The 13,773-nt window shown below is 44.6% G+C and overlaps 1 protein-coding gene across 9 annotated transcripts in view; it reads left to right on the top strand.

Annotated features, from left to right (window-relative positions):
• The window catches only part of PPP1R12B (protein phosphatase 1 regulatory subunit 12B), a 172,442-nt gene that overhangs the window by 154,214 nt on the left and 4,455 nt on the right, over positions 1-13,773 (top strand). For 4 of the 9 annotated variants that reach the window (XM_074936065.1, XM_074936063.1, XM_074936073.1 and 1 more), the window contains 6 exons: positions 513-529; positions 1,175-1,322; positions 2,875-2,979; positions 3,283-3,336; positions 4,807-4,857; positions 11,711-11,888. In XM_074936065.1, the coding sequence (XP_074792166.1) occupies positions 513-529; positions 1,175-1,322; positions 2,875-2,979; positions 3,283-3,336; positions 4,807-4,857; positions 11,711-11,845 (510 nt within the window). In that variant the 3' untranslated portion in view covers positions 11,846-11,888. The remainder of the gene's footprint in view (positions 1-512; positions 530-1,174; positions 1,323-2,874; positions 2,980-3,282; positions 3,337-4,806; positions 4,858-11,710; positions 11,889-13,773) is intronic. The other 5 variants (XM_074936069.1, XM_074936066.1, XM_074936072.1 and 2 more) reach the window with 3 other exon arrangements.

The following is a 13,773-nucleotide window of genomic DNA, read 5'->3' as shown; positions in this document are numbered from 1 at the left end:
TAAGCCATCATTGGTCTTGATAGGGTCAGAATTAAAGTCAGCCTAATGCGAACTAGATGGAGGAAGTTTAACATACAGCCAATGGATTTAGAACTGCCTCCATGTAAAGGAATCTCATTGCAGTCTTTATTACAGACAGACAGACGCACACACTCCTATCCGACTCCACTTTCCTCCCTGACAGTCATCCCCACAATGTTATGATTTTAGAAACTTGGATTTTGCCCAGTGTCTTCAGTACTTGTCATTCCTTCTCAGTAGGTTGAAACCTGAAATGCTGCAGTGAAGTCATAGCAATTGAGAGGTTATGGGAAAAGATCAGAGATTTGTGGTTTGGATACGTGAGATAATACAGTTTGGATAAATGGGATAAAGCTTGTAGCAGTGTTCTTGGGGCTTGCTTTCAGAGTTGGAAAGTAGCTCCTAAGTGCTGTGGCTGCAATTCTTGAGTTGACTTATTAATGTTGTCTCACTTGCTAATCCTGTTTTCTTTTGTCTCCCTCTTCCTTTAGCATGAAAGACTTTCCAGGTAAGAGCTTTACCATACACATTTTCTAATTAATAGGTATAAATGGTATATTTGTCTTGCCTCCTACATTCACAGCACTCTAAATGAGTAGCATTTCCTGCTTATTGGAGATGAAACAGGGATCAGGGTCCAGGACTACATCAATTCCAAAAAGGGTTCCCTTGATATAAGTACTTGCCTCATGCAAGTTTTGGAACCATTCTTCTCCCAGAAAGAAATCACATAGGCAGTGACTCAGCAAGGGGAAAGAAATTATCCTTTTCACTGCCGTTTGAGTGGGTGGGGAACCTCTCCGCCAGCGAGGCAGAACCATACCTTGGGGGAAAGGTTGGCAGAAACCGCTGACTTGTATATCCTTGTTTGGCGGGGATGGGGCCAATACCCCATTTTCTGAGTTTCCAAGCTGTAGGTGACCACATTGTCCAGGAGTTCCTCATGTGAACTTCATTTAAGCTTTGCACTGAGGTCCAGAATGATAGCAGTGACGTTATATCAGTGAATGTTCTGAGCTGCTTCTGGTAGGTGTTGAGATGTTTCTTGGAAGGCTTGACTCCTGACCAGTCACGGTCACACTGACCGCATCTTAGCTGTTCCCAGGCTGATCTCTACTCTTCTCTACTAGAGTTGGATCTTGTTTGTTTTTAGGTTGGAATCAGCAGGTACAAGCCCTACCACCAGTGACTCGTACAGCGATCGTGCCGCCAGCCGCTCCAGCGCTTACACCAGAAGAGAGAACCGCCTGGCTTCCCTCAGCAGTAGAACAGAGGAGGACACTAACAGGGACTATAAAAAAGTAGGGCTCTTTTATATGTAATATTTCTACCCCATATACCCTAAGAGCTGCCTATTTGAGCTGTAGCCTTCTTGCAGAAACCTGAGGTCTGCTGGGAGGAGCTGTGAAAGATTAAAAAGGGAGAGTTTTCAGGAATCACTAAGTTACCTTGCAAGCAAAGGGTTATTTTATCAGCCCAGCCATCTCAGGGTTTGTTTCTCCTGACTTCACTGTCTGTTGGAATCACGCTCCTTCAAAGATATAAAAGAACCATGGACTCAGGGAACGAGAGAAGACTGAATACACAGGAAAGAGGCAAACAGGCTGAAGAAGTGCTCCAGCGTCAGAGTGGTTTGCTTTGTTAACATGCAGCTAGTTTACGAAGTTCCTTTTCAGGGGAATTTCTCAAATGACAAAGATGAAAGCATCTGAAAAGTAGCTACACAGTCTGAATGGCATTTCGGAAGGCCTTATCTTGCATTATTGCTGGGTAATGTTTGCTCGGTGTTTATAACCACTGGTTTTCATTAGTCTTCATCTGCTTTGAATCAGCACCAGGATGAAACCTGGAATGCTAGTCGGCAGGGAAAACCAAAATACGTTGTTTGGTATTATGAGCTAAGGGGAGCGTACTATACGTCCGTGGGTTTTAAGCTACCACCTTATATAGCTATTTTGGAAGAACCTAATTTAACTCTTGCCTTAATCCTTCAATAACTAAAGCTAAGGGGTGAAATCATTCTTTAACCTGATCTTAGAGCAGAGAGGAACGTACGTGTGTGTGTGTGTGTGTGTGTGTGTGTAAAATAAATGAAATGAAATATATGGTAATAGCAAGTCACAACTGTTGAAAGGTGAACAGATTAAGGTGATCTTAATTCCCAGGGATGTGAAACCCTAGAAGGTACTTCAGTTTAGTTCTTTAAACTAAAAACTAGTATGGTGAGAGAGGACTCCATCTGAATTAGAAACCAGTGTCTCCTTAACAGCCAGTCAGCGTGCAGGACTATAACGTTCCAGCACAGTTTGCCTAAAGGCGTTTGTCTTGCCTCTCTGAGAGGTGGGAAATACTGATGGACTCAGGAATTGGTGAGGCTGGTAATCTTCCTCCCTGGTAAAATTTCTTGACTGTTATTTCTCTTCCTTGAAGTGAAACCATGTAAGAGCAGAGCAACACACTCTCAGCTGAATTATAGGTTTAGGTCTGGTCAGCCAACTCAGTGATGTTGATTGAACATCTGAGTTCTTTATTATATTAAATTATTAAGACAGGCAAGCCATTCTTAAAAATGCCACAGGCAGTAGACAAAGAAAAGGGACTTTAAGAAACTACAAAAGCCACAACGGACCTTCTTAATTTCTTTTATGGAATCAGTTTATTAGGACTGGGGGGGAAAAATCAGCGCAGAAGAGTTGAGCCATTCTTAGAAAGTGGTGGCAATGCAGAAACGGCTCTAAAACCTGCTACTGGTGTTCAGAGCTGTGGAGCAACACATCTCCATGCAGTTGTGACGGTGAGGCAGGCTCATACGATAGGCACAGAGCAATTCAAATACCTGGCTCCCTGTTTCAGCTCTACGAGGGCGCGCTGTCTGAAAACCAAAAGCTGAAATCCAAATTGCAGGAAGCCCAGCTGGAGCTGGCTGATATCAAATCAAAACTGGAAAAAGCAGCCCAGGTAAGGAGGAAAGGGGCTCCAGAACTGGGGAGATGAAGACAGGAGGGAGGGGGTGTTGGCTGATGAACCTATGATTTGGAGGTGCTGGTATGGTTTCCATAAAGGAAAATTGTGCTTGCTTGTAAAGTGCTTTGGATTCTCTGAAAGGTGCTATTGAAGTAGAAAGTATGATTGTTCATGGTAACTACATTAGGCTCCTTGTAAAAACAGCTTTCTTAGGTATGGAGGTTCTGGCCATTCCCTTTGTGCTGTCCCTGTGCATGCCACTCTGTTTTAATAACTTTCTATTTTTAATTGAAATAGCAGAAACAGGAAAAAACCTCTGACCGATCGAGTATGCTGGAAATGGAGAAAAGGGTATGCGTTTGTGTCCCATTCTTTGATTCTTATGGCTCTGATGTGCATGTTAGTTTCCGGAAGGAAAATGTTAATTAAAAACATGGGCACATTTTGTTTCTGCTCCATGGAATAGTGCTCGCGATAATACAGGAGTTCTGATCTTGGCTCCCCAAGCTTTTCTGCTACTGTAAAACAATTAAACTTAACTGTCTACCTTATCACAAGATGCTACAGAACCACAACTGACCTTTCATGGTGTTGAAGGGTTATTGGCCCAGTGTGGCAATTCCTTCTACATCCTCCTAGTCTTCACTAACACAAAGGACCATCTCAACAAAAAACCCAGCCCTTTCCAGTCAAGTGGGTAGTATCTTATACCTTGAAATATGAGCCTCTGAGCACTCCCTTCCCCGATCTGAGCAGTCAAATTCACAGCAGTAGATCAAAGATTTAAATTGCCATTCCTGGTTAAAGTGATATCTTTATCCCATTGTTTACACTTGTTTGATTCATTAGATTTTGGAGCCTTCTGCTAGTTGTGAGGATGGGGTTTAAGTCCAATTCCTGGAGTGAAAGACCTGAGCTACTTGTGTGCAAACACATACCAGTGTTCAGAGATGGTCACATTCAAGCATCCTGAGTTTGGACAGTAGCAAAGATTCTTTCTCCTTGGCCTGCAGCCTCTACTGTCTTAGGGCATGGCTACACTGGACACTTCAAAGCGCTGTCTCGGCAGCACTCTGAAGTGCGAACGTGGTCGCACGCGAGTGCTGGGAGAGAGCTCTCCCCACGCTCCTTGTAATCCACCTCCACACCTTTAAAGCGCTCTGACTTGCTGTGCTCGGGGGGGGAGGGGGGGTGTGATTTTTCACAACCCTGAGACAGCAAATTAGAGCGCTCTAAAATGTAAGTGTAGCCAAGCCCCAAATCTCATCAGATCTCTCCAGTTAAGCAGGGCTGAGCCTGGTCAGTACTTCGCTGAGGGCTCTTCAGCAGACCTGTAGGTGCTGCAAGCAGTGGTGGTAGTGTTTGAGTCAATGGTTTTCTTCCCCTCTTCTGAGAGGGCTCAAGCCAGTGCTGCAGCAGGAAGTCCTGAACAATTGTGGATACTAGAACCCATAATGCAGTTTCATAAAGGGGGCATAACTGGGTTCTAGTTCAATTCCAGGTCATTGGCGGGAGGGCGGGTAGTTCTGCCTCCTCAAACTCCCCCTGCAATTTCAATCACATACAGCTTTCTTACATCCTGTCTTTAAAACGGTCTAGTAACACTGCATGTGAGTTTAACAGCTGCCATGCTCCACCCCACTGATGGCTACACTTGACTGGTAGATGAAGTAATTCCTGCTTTTGTGAAGTACTTTGGGATACTTTTCTATGAATGTCACTATAGAAATATAAGCTGCTATTTTTTTCTTTGAAGAAAAAGTATTGAGTTTTCCCCAAATCTGCCACATGATCATCAGTGTTTTGAATGTTTCTAAACAGGGGAAACGAGCCCTCGAGCGGAGACTTTCTGAAATGGAGGAGGAGATGAAGGTATGAAAGAATTTGCTCACCCCTTTTTCCCTTCTGTGTTTAGGATTAATGATTGAAGAGGTTATCATGCAGGAATGGAGTATGTTGTGTGGGAGGAGGTGCCCAATGTAACCCTCTGTGTGTGTCCCTTTATGCAATCTTGACTTGAGTTACTGACCATGTTCTCAGAGCATGGTCTGATACTAGAATTGCTGTATATGATCACTCAGTCAGTTGCACCTCACGCTGGATCTGTGCCCGTGCTGTTTGATCCCACAACCGTGAAAGCCATTTCTCCCAGAGTGCTTTCAGAAACTGACCCTCTGTGATCTCCTGGGTGAGCTTTGGTGTGCTGACCCTGCATGCCCTGGAGTAGTAGGCAAGCTAAAGTAAAGCCCTCAGTGTTTCATTTCATGTGAACTGGAAAGGCAAAGGAGTTTGTCAGGGAGGTGATGCTGGCTTTGAGAAGTCTCACACAGCAGCCAGGGGAAAACTTAAAATGATTGTACTTCTGCCCTCCCTTCCGAGAGCACGTTGCTGGAAGGAAATCTCAGTGAGTCATCTTGGAACAGAAGATTGTTGTCAGACTTCCCTATATTTGTTCCCTCTTATCCCCATTGAAATCTACAGGGATGCTCAGTAGCATGTGCCCTCTCAAAGCAGTGACTGCCCCACTCAAACAGCTCCTTTGCTTTGCCATTTCTCCTGCCAGTCAGCTGCATGGAAGGACTGCCATCCTCGCTTGAAAGCCCTGAGCTGGCTGGCACTGCTCTGGAGTCAGCTTATTCTGATGTGCGGGAGGCAGCATGTTGTGCTGTCCCAGTGAACCGAAGGCTTTAAGCTGGTTTTGCAACGTTACATCATCTTCTGTAATACGCTCATGCTGACATTGATAGAATGCACCTCTTTGTTCTCTCCCCCGGTTCGTTTCCCTTTGAACGCAATCCAAGTGGGATGTAGCTTCACCACTTTAAACAAAAAGAAGGATTCTCCTCGTGAGGGTTAAGAGCTGCTGAACCCCCCTAACCTATTGCAGTGATGAAAGCAATTTCCTGCCTTTCTGGAGATGGTTCCAATTTCACATTTGCTCAAAGGAGCTTCAGATTTTTACTGAGCACAATGAGTCTTTGAAGTAAAGCTCCAGTTGGCTATTCCTGTATCTTAAATTCAAATTACTAGAGGATCTCGACTCCCTGGTTGTAGACAAGGGCTCAGAGATAGTCCTACAAAGTGAGGTTCTGGGCACAGTCCGGAGATGTCAGTGTCCCAGAAAGGCCACGTTACGACACTGTCACATATAATTGCATGCTCACATAGGGAGGCAGACATCCTGCTACCATGTAAGAACCTGAATAGAGCAGGGAGAACGAAGAACTTGGAATGTAATTGTTAATTGTGGGTAAACAAAGCTCAGCTGGAGTCTTTGTGGATGGACCTTCAAACAGCAGTTTGATTAGCAGAAAATAAGTTTGAAATCCCCACTTACTAGCTGGTGGGAGAAGAGGGAGTGGAGGCTAATTGGTCACATGTACACATTTATTTTAAATATAAGCACCAGAATAGTGAGCATTTCATCACCACAGAGACATTGTTCTTGCTTGTAGCCATGAAAATGTGACTCTCAGGGTAACCATGTTCCCCTATTTTTACAGCAGTCACACTAACAGTGGGCTTGTCTGTATGAACACTTAGTTTTCAGCAATCTGAGGTGTAAATCTTCCTTGTGGTAAGTATGCATGTGGACCACAAAGCAGCTTAACCTGCAGAGTAAACAGGCCAATCGATGGCCCGTCAGTTCTGTGTGCTTCAGTGCATTTGATGCTGACAAACTACTGAGACTGGCCTACCAGAGCCCCTGGACTGACACTTATTCTTTTCATCAACTGCTTTTACCCATTCATAGCCTCACTTTACTGTGCTCCTCCCAAAGAAAGCAGCCAGAATGACCTGGTGTTAATAGAACAAAGATAGATTCACCCTGACTGCAGCTCCTCTGTGTTGCCATTACGTTTTGACTTTGTTACTCTTGCAGAAAGTTCATAAGAATGCTGTCAGACCCTGCTGTGTTGTAGCATTTCTTGACTGCCAGCCACTCATTAAGAGGGTATAAATTGCTGAGCTAGAAATGTTAAATGAGGCAATGCTTGTGAGCACTCAGGACTGTTAGAAAAGCAGACTACTCACTATTGTCTTACATCTTTCCTGAAAGTGAGAGAATCGACACTGTCTTATCAGCTGAACGAGAGGGTTAAGAGAATAAGCATTTTAATCGCTAATGTGTGAATGGCACTATGAAAACTAAAGCATTTACCTGTGTGCTTGTGTGTCACTCCCAACACTGCCACCAGAGAGGAACCTGCTGACCCCCATCTTCCCCTTGCTTGCTAGTCTTGTATATTCTCTGCCTAGCGAACTGAAGTGGTGTCAGTTGAGCCAGTTCACTAGGTTTCCTTTACACAGAGGGCATAGAGGCGTGGGATGTGAGATGTTCCAATAATCCAACATCTTGGGTCATTGGCACGAGAGTTATCCTGTAATTTTCAAAAGGTTTCCTTCCATTAGTCATAACAAGTTTTGAGTTAATCTCGGTCTGACCCATTTCCAAGTTCCCTGTTCCTTTGGTATTTGTCTTGCTCTCCTCCTGCTCTGTGCATCAGGTGTCCTTCAATAGACTGATCCCAACCAGAGTGAATAGAGAGGACTTGAATCCCATTGTAGCAGACTCTCTAGGGCTAGAGAAGCAGGTGAGGATCACACACAGTGCTTGGGCATACCGGGTAGAAAGCTTTTCTGCCCCATCTTGTGCTTCAGAATACTAGTTACTTGGCTCCCCCAATTCATGGACTTAGCCTGATGCTAAGGTAGCAACCAAAAAGCAGGGAATAGCATAAAGAAGAAAATAGCTGATCCTGAGAAACCTTCAGTGCGTGAAGAGAAATGTGCACACAGACACGCTCTTGCTGAGGTGATAGAGCAGTGCAGAATGTTTCCCTGACTAAATCTAAGGTGTGCTGATCTGACTGAAGGTGCAGGAACCTGGTTAGTGAAGCAGAAAGAAAATTACCATTTATGATGCATTGAATTCAATGCCCAAGCTCCCAAGATTGCTCCATTCTCCTAAAACAGGATACAGGAAACTTCCATTGAAATCAATGGAAGCTGCCCATATTGGCAGCGGAAGAGGGATCCCAGCATTTGGTGAGATATGTTTGCACTGAGCCCTCTTGAAATAGCTGGATGCTCTATGCACGGATTCTCAAACTGAGGGTCATGACTCCAGGTCATGACAGGGGAGAGGGATAGCTCAGTGGTTTGAGCATTGGCCTGCTAAACCCAGGGTTGTGAGTTCAATCCTTGAGGGGGTCATTTAGGGATGTGGGGCAAAAATTGGGGATTGGTCCTGCTTTGAGCAGGGGGTTGGACTAGATGACCTCCTGAGGTCCCTTCCAACTCTGATATTTTGTGACTCTTCAGGGGGTTGTGAGATTGTTATGTGGGGGTTGCGAGCTGTCAGCCTCCACCCCCAAACCCCGCTTTGCCTCCAGCATTTATAATAGTGTTAAATATTTTTTTAAAAAGCATTGTTTTATTTTAATTTAAAAAGGGTGGGGGGTGTTGTCGCACTCAGAGGCTTGCTGTTTGAAAGGGGTCACCAATAGAAAAGTCTGAGAACCAGTGCAAATGCATTGCATTTGACTGATGCAGGCCCAAGATGCTGGAAATTTTGTTCATGGACAGCTGGATTGGACAGCTGTTCTGTAGCCCAAGTACCAAGAAAGGCAATGAGGAATTATAGCAGTCTCACTCAGGATCTGGTATTTGCTGTTGGCTTTGGGCCTGGCTTTTTGGCCATTACCAGGCTTTCTTTGAGTGTAAGAACTGGAAAGCTGGCTTTCCCCGCAGTACTTCACCTTGCTGGGAGTGTACACGCATCTCCACACGGTAGTCAACCCCAGATGATTGTAGGTTGCAGTGCTGCTGAGGCCAGGCTGTGCTGAGATGCTGGCATTCTGAGGTTTGGATCCAATATCTGTACTGGAATATGAACATTGTCTCTAAATCAATATAATGTTTTCTCTCAAATACATGCCTCTCATTTTACGGCTTAGATCTATTTTATGTATGTTCTATTCTTGCCAGCCACACAACTCCAATGAAACACTGCAGCTTAACTAAAATACCAAGAGGGGACGGCAGTTCTCTTGGTGTCTGTTTTGATAGCAGTATCGTAAGCGTATCAGTCTCTCAATATTTGTCAATTGACATCATATTTGAGGCTGACTGCTCTGGCCTAATAAAGGTGCATGAATATTCATAGTGAGAGACCAGTTTGGCCTGGACAAATTAGGGATAGACTATGACTCATTTCCCTAGTGTAGGATATTGCCTCCCTGAGATTCACGAGGAGATTTCTTTCCAATTCCATTACACATGTTCATTGCAATGTGCTCAGGCCATTGTTTGTTCTTTCATATTGATGTGTAAACTGCAGTCATTTTGCCGATCAGCTGAATGCTAAATCCTTTTGCAAATCCTCACTAATTTTCTCCTTGCACCAAATGCATAACTTACACTGCCATTGACACCAGTGATGTATTTGGCCCCTTGTATCAAATGTTCAATGTTACATAAAATGAATCATGCTGGTGAATGTAAAAACAGACTGAGTAGCAGTAGCTGTTTTGTTACTTGTAACGAGCACATAATTTAAGTTTGACAACACTTACATTAAGCCACTTCCCTCTAGTCACCCCTGCTGCTTATGTTTATCTTCCAAGGCTTTAGGGTTAGCTCTCCTGGTTCCTAACTTGTTCAATAAAGTACTTTGTCCCTCAGTTCCATCTTAATGGTATTTGCTACTGGTTTATGGCATGGGGATCTCAAATGCCCTTTGCAGCTGCCCTTCTCTTTAATACACAGGTACAGCCCTCAGATGCTGCAGGTCCCAGCCTGCAGTGGCCCCTCTGGTGACTCTAGTCAACACTGGTTTATGCAAATTAGGTGTAGTCCTTCAGCTCTTGCCCGTACAGTTCAGGAAAGACCTGTTGCTCCAGTGAACAGAGACCTCCTTTTTAATCCACCATATTGACTAAACTGCACAAATGGCATTACCTTTCCAGTGGCTGCCTCCCCTCGTAACCCGTCCACCGTATGCCCACGCACTCGGAGGAGCGTTCGACTCTTTGAATTTTCAGAGAACACAAGATTTTAAACTGACGTGATCAGGGCCTAGATTTTTTTCACTTTTGAATTTAGGATTGTTCTTCTCATGCCTGTTTCAGTCTCTGCTCAACTTCCCTGCACCCGTCTCCACGATACAGCCTTGTATCTAGCACATGCTTTGCCTCTGTTGGACTGGCTAGTGGTTGGTCCTGCTGGGAAAAGGAAACTGTCAAGTCCTCAGTCACTTCCTGTCACTTGAACTTGGCATGTGTACTGCCATTCGTGGCATAAGAAGATGATCGTCTCTGAATAATGGCTGACGTGTCTGTGTTGCTAGTGTCTGTGTTGCTCTCACTGCTTTTCCTTTTACTGTGTGTCTTCCATGCTTTCCTTCAACTTGCCTTTTCCCTCTCCTGTAGCAGCTATAACCGTACTAATCTCTCATTTTAACAGGTTTCAGAGTAGCAGCCGTGTTAGTCTGTATTCGCAAAAAGAACAGGAGGACTTGTGGCACCTTAGAGACTAACCAATGTATTTGAGCGTAAGCTTTCGTGAGCTACAGCTCACTTCATCGGATGCATAAGTGAGCTGTAGCTCACGAAAGCTTATGCTCAAATAAATTTGTTAATCTCTAAGGTGCCACAAGTCCTCCTTTTCTCATTTTAAGGTATTCATCTCTATATTGCCCTGGGTCCATTGATTTCTTCTGTTAATTGAGAATGCTGTGTTCCTAGTATGCCTGCTGTTTAGTGTGGCATCATGAAGAAATATATTTCTCTATTTTAAAAAGACTAATTCATTGGGACCTGGGTGGCTTGAGGCACTGAATTTTCACTGACTGAGATCGGGGCTCAAATTTAGCTTGAGCGGCTGAGAGAAGAATTGAGTGGTGATCTCGGAGGGGATGCGTGAACACGTGCACTTTGGCACGATCGGTAGATGACCAGGCACCCGAGTAGAAGATGCTGCCGTTCAGGGTGGCAGAGTGGTGAGGGACACAGGATGGAATTGCAGGTCTGCGGCAGATGCACTGATAAAACTGTGTATGTGCTTTAGTCTTCATATGGGGATGGATGGTACTTGGGTAGAGAGTGAGGCAGATCAGAGGACTGTAAGGTACAGGTTAGCCTTCCCTTTGCTGCTGGAAATAGCTCTGCAGGCTGGAGAGTGTGGGACAGTAGAGGTAGCGTGTGTTGCAATCTGTATTTTTAAGATTCCTCTACGCAGCTCTACTACAAGAACCCGCTTCACTACACAAAGCTGCTTTTGTTTGGGCAGGAGGTCACGTGAAGAGGAAGAATTCGAGATTCTTAGTTGCCCCGGAGCGGCTTTCAAAACCATGGGCCCTGTGGCCAATGAGCCATTGATGTCAAACTCTCTTGTAAGGAAAGTTCAGGTACTGTGTCCAGGGTTACCATGTGTGGCTTTCAAGGACAGTAAGATGGAACACAGCCTACAAGAGAACGCTGCCATTCTTAATGAAACAGCTGTTTGAGTGGGTTTAGCCTGTAGCAGAATGAATGGTGCCTGAGGCTACCTTTCTAATACTTCAGTGTGTTGTCCAGCCTCTTGTGTGCTTTCACATCTCTCCACTTCGCTCACATTGCTGTTCTTTCTTTTAGTGCTTGTGAACTAAATTCACTCTTGTGGCCTCTTATATCCTTGGTCTGTTTTGTCTGTCTTTCTGTCCACTCTGTCTCACTCTCTGCAGAACCTCCACCAGCTCAAACAGATTCACGCCCTGAGGCAGATGAATGAGCAGCTGTTGGCCGAAAACAGGGCCTTGACCCGGGTCATAGCCAGGCTCTCAGCATCCACTGAGCCCCCAGAATCAGAAGAGCTATAGCTTCTTCTCCTCCAGTTCACCTCGCCTCCTTCCTCTATTCCAGGCAGGTCTTTACTGTTGTTGTCTGAACTGTCCCTTGCCCCTTTTAACTCTTCATGAAGGTGTTTGGTAAGCCTGTGGCTCAAAACACAGCATGTGGCAAAGGATTCCCCCCACCCCCTCTTAAAAAAACCCAACCTTCCAGCATGACATAGTTCTGTGTTTGAACCCAAGGTATTAGAGTACACTGCATTTGGCTTCTCTGCTCTTTGCCCCACTGTGGAGATGCTGGCCTCATCGCTTTTGCAAATCACTCATACTCCAGGGATGAGGTTTCCATGTGTGGGCTTGGGATTGAAGAGCATAGTCTTGTGTAAATGGAAAACTTAACCCCCCCCCCCCACACACACACACACACACACTCTCTCTCTTTCTCAAAAACTGCTCAGCAAAGGACACAGTAGGGGCTGGAATGGATAACAAACTGCTACTCAAAACCAGAATATTTGTCCTCATGCTCTCCTGGGACTCTTCATGCTGATAAATGGACATTTTCTAAATTCCAGTGAGTTTGCCAGCACTGTCCATTATATCTTAAAGTGGGAGCATTTATTGCAGCATGTAATTGATCATACCAGGTATTATGAGTTGTTGTTTCACCTTGGTATAGCTGTATCAGAAGTCAGTAGCTAGCAACTAATACTCACTGCCTGTGACACCAGGATTGTCTCAAGTCAGAGTTAACGTCCTCCTGGGGAGATTGTGAATAAGCATTACACGTCTTAAATGAGAGAGCTGTTAATAAAAGTCTGGCACTTAGCAGTTGAAAGCTGTGTTCTTTTTAACTTTACTTGTATAAGGAAACAGTTTGTCCCCCTCTGTGTTTTGAAAGGCACGCTTTGACTGGGACTTTAATGCAGCATTTACAATATCCCCCAAGCAATCTGTTTAAAGGTTAACATGAGCAGGTAGGAGGCATGCAAGATGCATTTGCTTTTTTCACAATTGTTAAATTTACTGCAGAGCAATTACTGTTAGAAAGCCCCAAAGTTGTCTGTTTTGATCAGCTTTCCTCATCACATGCCAGGCAGTTAGGTCTCTTCTGTCTTGCTTTTTCTTGCTCAGTGTTAAAATTAAGAGAACTAAAAATGTAAATCCTAACTGTCCCCTTCAAGCCCCTGTCAGTCTTGTGTCAGGTTAGTTCAGAGGTACATGGGCACACTCAGATATAACTAGGGAGGCAATGTGTTCCAGCCCTTGGAGCTAGGAGACTTATCCGTATTAGAAATAAGGTACAAATCTTTAACAGTGTGGGTGATTAATCATTGGGAGAAACTACCAAGGGAAGGGGTGGAGTCCCCATCTCTTGAGATCTACACTGGATGTCTTTCTGGAAGATGCATTTCAGCTAAACCAAAGTTTTTAGGCTCGGTACAAGCGTACCTGGGCAAAATTCTCTGGCCTGCGTAACAGGATGTCGGACTAGATGATCTAGTGGTCCCTTCCTGGCTCTGCCACTCATTTATCACCTTAAACGGGGAACCGAGTCTCAGTTTCCCATCTGGAAAATGAAGAAAATGATGGTTACCCTCCTTTCTAAAGTACCTTGATTAACGAACGAAAACTGACAAGTATTTTCATCCCCATTAATCACTCCATATGCCAGGAAGACGGTGCCATTTCTCAAAGGGTTTTATTTAATCCCCATCCCTTCAAAAGGTCCCCATCATTTTCTCTTTCCAGTCACACCCTCACTTGTACCTGACATGTGACAGATAAGTGTAGTGCATATGCAATACTTCAACACGTAGGATTCGCTTTACCATCTTGTTACACCAGTCAAACAACGCTGGAAGGGATGGCCTGAGGACTGAATTCCCGCTGCTGTGTTGTTTCCACTCGTTTTGGTATTGTATTGACCATAAAAGTGTTCAGCTGCCTGTCCTAAT

This window comes from Natator depressus, chromosome 21 (assembly GCF_965152275.1).
Source record: "Natator depressus isolate rNatDep1 chromosome 21, rNatDep2.hap1, whole genome shotgun sequence".
NCBI lineage: Eukaryota > Metazoa > Chordata > Testudines > Cheloniidae > Natator > Natator depressus.
This window is presented reverse-complemented; position numbering and strand designations above follow the sequence as displayed.